At 44.2% G+C, this 11682-nt stretch overlaps 1 protein-coding gene across 6 annotated transcripts in view; it reads right to left on the reverse strand.

Annotated features, from left to right (window-relative positions):
- Nucleotides 1–1542: 1542 nt before the first annotated feature.
- Nucleotides 1543–11682, reverse strand: part of LOC107266983 (LIM/homeobox protein Lhx1) — a 13510-nt gene continuing 3370 nt past the window's right edge. Inside the window, exons 1-8 of one of the 6 annotated variants that reach the window (XM_015738109.2) lie at nt 11534–11632; nt 9246–9435; nt 6551–6783; nt 4504–4707; nt 3591–3832; nt 3210–3495; nt 2889–3056; nt 1543–2721 (exon numbers count right to left, since the gene is read on the reverse strand). In XM_015738109.2, the coding sequence (XP_015593595.1) occupies nt 2606–2721; nt 2889–3056; nt 3210–3495; nt 3591–3832; nt 4504–4707; nt 6551–6783; nt 9246–9418 (1422 nt within the window). In that variant the 5' untranslated portion in view covers nt 9419–9435; nt 11534–11632 and the 3' untranslated portion in view covers nt 1543–2605. Of the gene's footprint in view, nt 2722–2888; nt 3081–3209; nt 3496–3590; nt 3833–4503; nt 4708–6550; nt 6784–9245; nt 9436–9704; nt 9844–10233; nt 10425–11533; nt 11633–11682 lie in introns of those variants that run through there. The other 5 variants (XM_015738108.2, XM_015738106.2, XM_025084012.1 and 2 more) reach the window with 5 other exon arrangements.

Below are 11682 nucleotides of genomic sequence, written 5' to 3' on the forward strand. Positions count from 1 at the left end.
AGGATAGACGGGGGGCAAGCGAATGGACACCGACCCTTTTTCAGAATCAAACTGTTCCTACACCTTACAATGAAGAGAAAAGGAAATAAAAGAAGTTTTCTGAATAACATATATCGGTATAGATATAAGTAGTCTAGGTATATAGATACTAAGGAAAGCCAACAGTGTCATAGCACCAGTGAAAAGGCTGCCTTACAACTACCTGTCTAAACCTAACCTATTCTGTCAGAGGGAAATCCCCGCGCCGCAGGGGAATCCCCTCAAGTTACGATATACCAGGACCTGGTTAATTGGTGCTTTTGTCGTTAATTCGCGCCACTGTCGCAGTCTATTCTCGGGAGCGTGTTCGGCAGGCCCCGCCGATTTTCCAAGGCTTCCATACATAATGAGAAAAGCATCCTGGTTATGTGCAAGAGGGGAGTGAGCGTCGCGACGACACGTGTTCCGACACGTGATTCGCGAGGGCGTCGGACGTCGACACGGTTTGGCCCCTTTTAGATCGACGATCCCTCAGGGTGTTTTTGACCCCGTGTCTCACGACGCCACGCGACGCGGACGTCTCGAATTTCTGTACCCCTAGCGGTTCGACCCCCTTTCGAAGAAAAATTTTTTCAAATTTTCCTCGCACTCTGATAATATCTTTCATCTTACGTAATACGTGCAGCTTACGCGAACTGTTCCTATGTATCTTTTACCTACCTCTTTTGAATTTTCGCACCCCAGATTTCATTGCCGGTTCTCCGGGGGGTCCTTGTTTTGCACGAGGGTCTTGTCGACGAGGAAGAACAACCCTTGGGACGGTTTGTCCCGGCAAGACTCCCTCGGGACTGTAGGAAACCAGGATCGACACATCTGTCGAGTCTCCCGACGCTCTATAGATCCGGGAACGTATTACACGGGAGGACGACTCGGCGCCATCCTTGTTCTCGTCTTCGTCGAGATCGTCGTTACAGGGTACACAGTAATAGTAGACACCAGTAGACAGAGCACTGTATACCTAACCTACTACATTGATAGTGTATATCTAGAGTTAGGGTGAAACGCCTGGAAGAGGGTACCGCTGGGCACCCCACGGGGTGAGGACTGTCGGGAAACTGCACCCCCGGGCGGAGAAACACATCAAAATCGAATTCACCAGATGTCCGAAACCAAGTCCAGGCTTCGGTACTCATTCCTAATGACGTTAGGGTATACCCTGGTAGTCTGGTAGTCCGTCGGGACGGAAACGATTCGTGGAGCAGTACGATTTTCTTGTGGGTGAACAAAAACGTTTGTGCTTAACGACACCGTTGATAATTATCATTGCAAAAACATTTCTACACCAATTTCTTTGATGTCAACTCTGATTGGTTTATACCCACTGGTTACGTCCATTATTATCGAATTACACAAAATAATAGTCCAGTTCAAATTCGCAATTTAGTACGACAATGCGCCACCATATTCGCGTGGCGAAAAAAAAAGACAGTTTGAGGAGCAAAGAGAAACAAAATATGTTCAAAGTCCAAATTTTATTGATTAAAAAAAATTACAAATTGGATTGGATGGGATCTTCATTACTGTGCAAATCAATAAAAGTACTCTGTGTCGTTACGGAAATACGAGGTGGTTTATTATAATAATATTTATAATTATTATATGAATCATGGCGGTGTGTCTTGTCTTCTTGTTGTATACATTATTTTTAGCATATCAATCTCTCTCTCTCGTGTTTCTCTCCACCGTCTTCCTCGTTCTTATATCGCGTTACGTTTCCGTAACTGTATTTACATCGATTGCCGCCTTAACAGATACTCGTTACATATCCTATTTATATTTAATGATAATCAATACAGGCTTTACGTGTATTTCTTTCACATTGTTCACCGTGTACTCGGCCTGTACACGCGCGTAGTGTTTTGTGCATCATCCCGACGTCTGGCGTCGATACGTTCGTCTGTCCGTCCGTCGCGTCACGTCTTTCAGTCCCAATACGGAGATACAGTATCATCCGCACATTGTCTCATAGTGCATAATCAACGCTATTGTGTCGACAAGTATAACATAGCCAATATCTACAGGGAATTTTTGCATCTTTTCTCTCACATGTAAATTAGCATTATCCAAATTAATTAACAGGGAAGAAAGGACTGCGATATGGGATTTGGCGAAGGAAAGGGGAAAGTGGATCGTAGAGGAAGGGGAATTAATAGAGGGGTCAGGATACATATTACACGATAGGGTTTGTCAGTTTTATACACAATAATAATAATTAATAATTATACAATAATAATATATAATATTAATAATAATATTAATAGAATAATAATCGGTATCTTACAAAAACAAAAAAAAGAGGAATTTTTTCTGCTGAGCCAGCAGATTTTTGCCAAGAGGTCTCAGGGGCTATTTAAATGGCTAGATCGGGCACCGTCAGGGGGATAGGAAGTCGTTCTCTTGGGGTTCAAAGGTTATGGCGAAGGGTTATACGAGCTTTAAAAGAGGACAAGTGTAAGAAGAGTTTGGGGAAAATCAGGAGGGGGGGTGGGAGTAGAGCCCGTAACTTTTCACGCAATTCATCAAGTCGCGGATCGTTGCGGTGAAATTAATTAAACATAAACTCGTTCTACCAGACGAGGCCTTCGCTTTGCATCTGGTGCGGCTCTTGAAAACCACCACCACCGCCTCCGCCTCCTGGACCGCCGCCATTGCCACCCCCGCTTGGATTACCCTGTCCGCCACCTGTGGGCCGAACGAAGAAACGTTTGTGAGGTTGTTGATTCAGTTACGAAAAAAAGATGCTAAAGCCGATGAACTTGTTCATAATGCAAACAACAAAGATGGTTGTGACTTAAAAATTTGTTTTGGACTTTTTTGGGCGCTATTTATGTACATCCATATTCGGTTACCTGAAGGCGCTAGGAACTCGCCGGGACTACCACCGGAAGGTGGTTGTGGACCCTGACCCGGGGGACCAGTAAGGAAATCCGGTGGACCACCACCCGCACCTGGGGGTGGGTACTCCCCAGCTACCGCTGCTGCTGCTGCCATCCCAACTAAACTAGCTGGATCCAATCCTGTTGGTAAGAGATAAGGAACTTCTGAGAAGGTATAACCTTGATAATCATCTCCGAAGATGTTCTGTATACATATTTGTTAAGAAAATTAAGAAATGCCCATGGATAAGTATAATCCAGAGGTACGCTACAGGATCGTAACGATCAACTCACCAGGATTTCCTGGACCACCGAACGGCGGTCCATGAGGATGCGGCGGCGGATGCCCGCCCATCAAGAACTCATGGTGAAACGTGACAGGACCTCCATAACCAAACTCGAACTTTTCTGGATAATAAGGAAAGCCCGGATGTGGACCATCCTCACCTCCCAGGGCACCAGGATTCAAATTAAGAGGAAATCCACGCATCTTCCGAGAACCACCGAAGAATGGACTTCTGCCCAGCGACGTCAATTGCTTTAGCCTTCTCTCTTTACTCCTCTTATTTTGAAACCACACCTACAATCAAAAGCAATCCTCTCCGTACTTCTCATAGATACCTTCTGCAATCGTTTATTGTAAACACATATCACTTCCGGCCAATTAAAAATTACCTGTATCACTCGCATCGGCAGACCCGTCTCTTTCGCCAGTTGTTCTCTGATGTGCCGCGTTGGCTTTGGGGTGTTCGAAAAGGCCGTCTTCAAGATCTCCAGCTGTTTCGCCTTGATCGTCGTCCTGGGACCTCTTCTCTTGGACCCGGCGCCACCGTCGCCACTTCCGCCACCGGCGCCACCGTCGGGACTCTTGTTTTCCGTTTGACTGTCACGAGTCTCAGGATCGCCATCCAAGGACCCTTACAATTAGTCCAAATAAACGGAACCTCAGTACCACGGTAGAGTCGTAAACGCAAATCATAAAAAATTCCCTAGACTTCGCCTGCATAGATATATCGGAAATGCTAGTGACTTTTTATTCAAAAACATTATCCGCATAACGGTATCATACGACACAGGCAGGTATTATCCACGTGAAGCATGATCGGAATAGGGGCTTGGGATCTCTAAAAGAGAACAAACACCAGTCCGTATCCTCCCCGCTTATACGTATATATATATATAGACGGATTATTAGGGCTGCTCCGGTGAAAGCTATAGGGCCCAGGGACGATAGCCCTAACGTTGGGGAGGTCTTAACCGCGGGGACAAAGAAAATGTTTGGACAGTGTCACACCGCACAAGAGCCCACCCTTCAGACAACACCCTTACGCTCTCCTACTGAAAGTTAAAGTAGCAGCCCTTTGTCGTGTCGATAAAGGGCAACGGTGACACAATGGTACCGGCGCAAAATGGAATAATAATCTCGTTCCTGGCCAAGTCGACGACTTTTTGGATGCCCCTTATTCTTCTCCTCAATTTTGCTCGATTTAAGGTACACGTTCTCCCTCCGTTCGCAAATGTTTTGCACCCATTATTCCCGATCCGAGGGACCTTCTTTGAAAAATGTTTATCAAGGTGCTTGGCTTACCTTGATCCTCGGAGTCCTCTTGCTTGCAGGGGTCGCTTCCAAGGGGTAGATCGCCGGCATGGCCCACACCCTGATCACCAGCGCTACCGGGACCTAAATTATGGGGTCCTAAATGGGGACCCCCAACTCCACTGTGGTGATGATGATGTGTACTACCGTCCTCATCTTCGTCCTCTGATCCCGAACCCATCAAGGAGTCTCCTCCTGTGAACAGGCAATATTTTTCCCATAAATAATAACCCGCTGCTATCGTATTAATTCACTGATCGTTACGTGTATTGTACGTGGAATTGTTTGATATGGAAAATATTTTTTTTACTGATAAAATCCCATGGTGTTACTACGACAGAATGAAATTAATGCGAAAACAATTTAGTACGAAAATGCAATATAATCTTTTATCGCCATACCTTTTCTGTATAAAAATGTATGGTACTCGTAAAAATTTGTTAACAGTCTACATAGATTACTGAAACTTTTTTACACGTTTTGGGAGCTTCCTCGTAAGGCAAAAAAGAAACGGATAAAAATGAGGCAGTCGTATGGAGAATTTGACAACAGCCAAGAAAAGTGAGTCCCAGTGATGTAGTAAGATCGGGTTGGGCATTGCGGTTAGGTGTCGGCATGCGACAAAAGGGGCCCGCTGCGTAACATAACGATCTTCGGTTTTCGTTTCATGGTTAGAAAACCCCATGAAACCGAACCGTGCCGCACTGGGCCTCTAGCACTTGGGACTTCTCTTTGACTTGCTTTTCGGTATCCCCATGATGATGGCTATGGTGTTTTCACAGCTTGCCGCCCCGTAGCATTGCCGTAGGCTTTTCGTTCGGGCCCAAGCAAAAGGCACCGGGGCCCATCAACGTTCTCCGTGACTCTCGTTCCGTAAAATCTCCGGCGTTGAACGCGTTGAACTGTGACCTCCCAAACCCTCGACCTCTGCCACCTTTCTTCACCCGTAGCCATCCATACGTACAGTAACTTTCCCACTCCTAACGTCGTACAACCATTATACTCTGTAATTCCCTAATGCCCTATATTCTCCGAGAAAAACGTCAAAAAAATTCTCTAAAATTATTCACAACCCTATATACACACTCGACACTGGTCCATCCGACGGAACGGGGCTTCATGCTACTCTACCGTCTTCCTCGTTTCTTTAATCTACCCAAATTGTATTTGTAAACACAAGCCATTTTACGGATAAAATTAAACCGACCGTCAATCGATAAGTCTTTTTTGTCAATTTACTGTTTTTACTCGATATTTTTCACTTTCTTATTCATCAAATTTTCATAAAGATCCAATCACTCATACACAGCTATCCCCCAAAGCCTGCGAATCACTTAATGGCACACAAGAGGAAACGATAGTAAAACAGGATCCGATTTTGCTGTCATGAAGTATAAATCAGTACGCGTATTCGTTCATTCATGATTTTAAGTATCGTTCACGGTTCGATACCTGCTTCGATTCACTTTTATCGATATCTAACCTAAGCCTGTTACACGCTACCGGTACTCCACTCATTTGAATATCAGTAACCATCTTCAAGAGGATTTCATCCACGCCTTAATATACGGCTATAGGTGATGCTTTCTCGTTTCGTTTAGAAAATCACTGGCCATCACGATAACGCCAAGTTGGGCCCGTGCCATTTACATTTATATTCACTTATCACGTTTAACTGACCCAGTAAAATACTTAAAGCCACGCACCACCTATATAATACCTACTATTATATTTGGGACGGAGTCCCATTAACTTCTAATAACTATCTCAGATGGCAGCAGCGTCAAATAAATGCAATCACAACAATAACATACGCTCGTTTCTCATGATACTTTAATCAACGTCAATACAACAACAAATACGATCAACCAACAACTAATTCCTTTTTTTTTTTTCACAACGCACAGCCATCGTCCCAAATCATTCTCATAAAATCATTATTATTTATATTGATATAATCTTCTCCGTTTTTGTAGCGTCCAGTGAGGCAAAGGCTGTCAGGATCATCGATACTCTAGGTCTGTGACGCTTCACTCACCGTGATGACCGTGGCTGTGATGATTGTGCGGCAATGGCTTGCCCGAAAGGTAATCCTCCTTGCAGACGAACTTGTTGTCGTCCAGGACGTAGAGTTCTTCGCCGGTGCTCAGCTGCTTCCGACATACCAAGCAGGTGAAGCAATTCAGATGGAAAACCTTGTCGCGAGCCTTCCTGACCAGATCCGACGGACTGATGCCTTGCATACAGCCACCGCACTTTGTGCCGTATCGTCTGCGAGCGAGAGAGACAAAAGAAAAATTTAAAAAGGCGATCGGAAAAAGGACAAATTGTCGGAAAGAAAGAAATAATCGAAATAAAATAAAATTTTTTCGACGTCTCCACAAAGTGACACCGTATTCTGTCCAGGGAACTGTGAGGCCCAATAAGCGTCTTAAATAACACGGGACTGCTGTACTCGTGCGCTCACGGCATTCCTGACACGTGGACCCAATGAGAAACTCGCCTCGGATTCTCTCAACCAGTGAAATCGTATTTCATCCGGGGAAAATTCCTTTTTTTTTTCCCGTCTCCTTTTTCTAACTGCATTCGTTTTTACACGTTCAACCGTGGAGATCGTAGCGGCGAGTAAAGCAGGAATAAAAAAAAAGCTAAAGGCAAGAAAAGTAAGAAAGAAGAATCGTGACGTCGATCATTGATTTTCTACGAGTGGCAATGATAGAGAATAATTATTTATCGTAGAACTTGTATCAGCCACTTAATCGCTTGATCAAAGTAACTAACCGGCTGTGACAGTAATTCTCGAAACGATTACTCTAATAATTGCAAGGTAAGATAGACCGAGTGCATAATATTACTATGTGCATGAAGAAAGTTACCGAAAGCTGCAAAGATAAAAACTCAAGAAGAGAATTCCCTAATCTCAGTTCTTCGCTTGGAGGAGTTACCGGTTAATTTTTTTGGCCCGTGGCCTCTGGCCTCATCCACCGTTTAATTACAGGAATTATTTAATTAATTGGCGTAATTAGTCAGTCCCATATAGCAACCGTCGAGTCGCTCGCACCGTGTTGCTTCTGTTCCAAACTTGAGTCCCATACTTATATAACCGGAGCCCGATAATGAGAGAAGGTCCAAGGTCCCTTAAGCACTAATAGGAAAGTATTACAAACGGCAGTAACCAAAAAATACGAGGGTTGCGAGAAGTAAAAAAAAAGAAATAAAAAGCAAAGAAAATTCACCAAAAGGAGTCTAAAGAACCGTGCGTAAAAAGCGTCATAAGATTTCGAGTCAAGAACAAGAGACATAGGATAGCAAGATACACAAGTAGTATAGGTATATACTATGGACGGAAGGGACATGAGGGTGTGTGGGGGGAACGGGCCCAATAAAAAAAAAACCTATCGTCGGGACGTACGGTGCGCGACGTAGAGGGCAAAAGGTGGCGTCGGGCCCCGCCACGATTTGCCACGGACCCAAAGCCCCGTGCTTTCCTCCGGTAAGGCCCCGCGAGCTTCCTCGGTCTCCACGTCCAAACTGTCCGTCTTTCTGTCTTTCTGTCTTTCTGTCTTTCCCACTGTCCGTCTTTCTGTCGGGCCCTCGTTCTGCCTCTCACGCACACCCACGTCTGATCATAAATGCAGAATCGGGCCCCGAATCCTTTAAACTTTAATCAGCCGTATGTTTAATGAACGTCCTTTAGTATGTTTCTATAATGTTTATAAAGGGTACAGGATATCAGATGTAATTAGACTTTACGCGAATGACCTTTGAAGGACCCACTTTCGCACGATAAGCCAAACGAACCCTGACCTTTTCCATGCACACGTGGTAGCATATTCACATGTATGTATATATGTATGTCTACGATACGAAATATTAATACGATATATATACATATATGTATGTCCAAAGAACGTGTGATGCAACAGCTCGTACTAGGGCGCTTAGCAAAAACCTCTTTATGAATCTCGTGATGGCTGAACCTTCTTGGAAAAGGAACCTGTGCCCGTCTCGTTGGCGGCGGTACGCCCGTTACGCCCAACAAACTTCTAGCGAGAACTTCACGGAACATTTATAATGTTTCCACGTTCAGGTTTCGAGTTCTGGACACACGGGAAAGGTCCCTTAGGAAGACCGAATGATATAGGGATACGGTCTATACGCGATAAACACATACTTTATATTATTATCCGACATTTTTGCCAGTAATAAAATGTTCAAATATATTACCAGCATTCCTTTCTGCATCAACCCTCGAGTATATTAGTATGATTATTCAACCCACTCGACTCATGTGAAATTACCTGAAAACCAGTCTGGCAAATCGAACGAAACACGTGGATGTCAGGTAATATATAGATAAGCAGGACTATAATGAATTTTTCATGGGAATGCAAAAGCTTATGCTAAACTTCGTATACAAAGTATCCCTTATTTATAATATGTTAAGTATAATAGATGTTTGTTAACGACGTGCAATATAGGTATACGAAAGGGTCTTTCGGGCTGCAGGAAATTTTCGACGTCAACAAGGACGTCATTCATTGCTGACTGACTGAATGACTGACTGATACAAGCTTGTATCAGTACCGGTACTGCCGATAAACACCACTACGACTACTTCCGATTAACCGGAAGTTACTTTGGGAAGTAACCTTATAGAAGGATGTGTCAGGTAACCGAATTATGACCGTACTGTGATTTGTAGTGAATAAATATTTAATTTATGAATCTACCTGAAAAAGTCGTTTCTGCAAAAGAGCTTTGCTTCCCTCGAGAAACATTTGTCCTGAAGTGCGATCCTGCAGTCAAAACACCTTACGCAATCTGCATGCCAGGCACGGTCCAATACATTCAGGAGAAACTTGTCCAGTATTGGTTTGTCGCATCCCGCGCACGACAGGATCATCGCCAGTCCGCACCTCCCTGTAGCGAATGGAATACAGCCTTAGTAAATAGTGACGAGTTAAATTCATAATTAATAACTTTACTAAGCTATCATTTGATTTATTAAAAATATATTATCATTCTCGTTCGGAATGTCGTGACAGTTTACACCAGTGAAATAAGTGCACACTAGGATGAGCCGAACGTCTGCGAAAGTGAGGTTACGTTTCCCTTACGGCGGGTTGACATGGATGAGCGGCGAGGTTATACTTGGTGAAATTTGGCCATTCGTTGCAAATGATACTCACTCTGGACTTTGCTCGTTCCAACGGAATGAGCTTGGAATGCACAGGGTGAATCATCGTCGATACCGAAACACGTTAAGGCGTTTCGATTCGTAACGGTTGCAGGTTTAATTCGCCAATCAGCCGAGTCTCTCGATCGCACCAACTCCCGGTGTTCGCACGATTGAATTGAACGTTCGTTGGTAAAAACGTATAACACGCGTGAACAGTGACAATTCGTGAAAATCAAACAATCAACGTTTTCTTGCGCGGAACCTTGGCAGTGCAAGATGTCGCCGATAGGTTCGGGTTGTTTCACAGGTCAAGTTGAGGTAAGTTCTTTTATTAGGCGAGGACACACTTTATTTACCATGAATAATTACTCGGCACGAAGGAAGGTAGAGAATTCACATTTATCCAGGATCGACTGATACTTTTAATGGCCAATACTGTCAAAATCGTTGTGAAATCAGAAGCCTCGGTAGTGACTGCGGTTTGCATTTTCTCCGGTCAGACAACGAGTCGTGTAAAGTGGATGAATACGAAGACTCACGATAATTGACCTTTACGAGTGCCGATTCCGCTTTATCGCCATTGCTGAATGCTCTTCGACTTCCTTTTTACGGTTTCCTCCAATGGGCGGAGCCCTCTCCCTGCTCTATCAGAGCCTGTCAACCAAGCAACCCTCCACCAGCTCCTGATTCTCCTACCCGCTCGTATCCCGACCCTACTTCGCGCAGCCCTCTTGACGTAATGGTAAAAAAAGAAGTCGAAAAAATATACGGAAACGTTAAGACTTACTCCTTACTCTATCTCTCTCTCTCTCTCTCTCTCTCTCTCTCTCTCTCTCTCTCTCTCTCTCTCTCTTTGACACCAAGTATACGTATGAGTTATATTGTGGGTTAGGATGTTACATAAAAATTGACCATGAAATATTTACGACTTTTTGTTACGGCTCTCGAAGAAAGACGTGGCGGAAGTTTAAGAGCTTTGGAAATATTTTTGCAAATATTCAGTATCGATTTTACGGTAGTGAACCTCGGTGTGCATTGCGTAACACGTGGGAAAAGTGATAAATGGCGGACAGGATTAATTACACTGCCGCGGTACGATTAGTCTCGAAATCAGCGACAAATGATGGTTCTATCATACTAGACGCGGATGGTTTATGAACTCGGTTTAATTTCAGCACAGATCGTATACGGAGATAGAAGGAAATTCAAAATTACCCGCCATTCTTTCGCGTGTTTTATATCGACCTGCTATGATCACAATATTACATTTCATTATGTCGCTAAGGTTAAAAATCTAGTCATGCCATTTTCAAATTAGTATTCTCACCGCAAATGCACATAAAATCATATATCACTGTCTGACTGCAATTTTTTCAGGAATATCTGTGCCAATGAAATTCACTATTACTTTGTAGAATTCTACCAAGACTTTATCGATCTATAACGATTCTCGAAAGGATCTTCCCGGTCAACGATCTCGATCCCGAGCATGTATTCAAGGACGACGACACGCTTCTTCTTTTTCATTTTTTAATCACTTCGTTCACCGTGCAAGAAATTACGAGCGTCGCAGTGCGAATCCGTCGCGCGACAATAACCGCCAGATTAATACGAAATGGCAAGTGAGTAAAAGCGTCCCGCTGCGGAGAGAAGTGAGGCGCTTTCGTTCTCAGCGATGAGGAACATCGGCAACTTCACGGTACGACGAAGGAAAGCGTCAACGATTAAAGCAGTCCGAACGAAGATAAACAAATGAAATGATAGTAACCACCATCCATACAAAAAATAAATAATACATGAGATACCAATATAATTCAAAGACAAATCGTCACATCTTACCTATGTTTTGGGCCTGGGTTACGGGCAGGGGTGCGTAACAAGGTCCCCCCAGAGGCGCGACCCTTATACGGGGGGCACCCCCCGTGATCCCCGTGACCCCCCCAGGGGCCCCACCCCCGCCCCCACTTCCGGTGCCCCCGTAGCCCTCC

This window comes from Cephus cinctus, unplaced genomic scaffold, assembly GCF_000341935.2.
Source record: "Cephus cinctus unplaced genomic scaffold, Ccin1 Ccin1_scaffold0330, whole genome shotgun sequence".
Classification (NCBI taxonomy): domain Eukaryota; kingdom Metazoa; phylum Arthropoda; class Insecta; order Hymenoptera; family Cephidae; genus Cephus; species Cephus cinctus.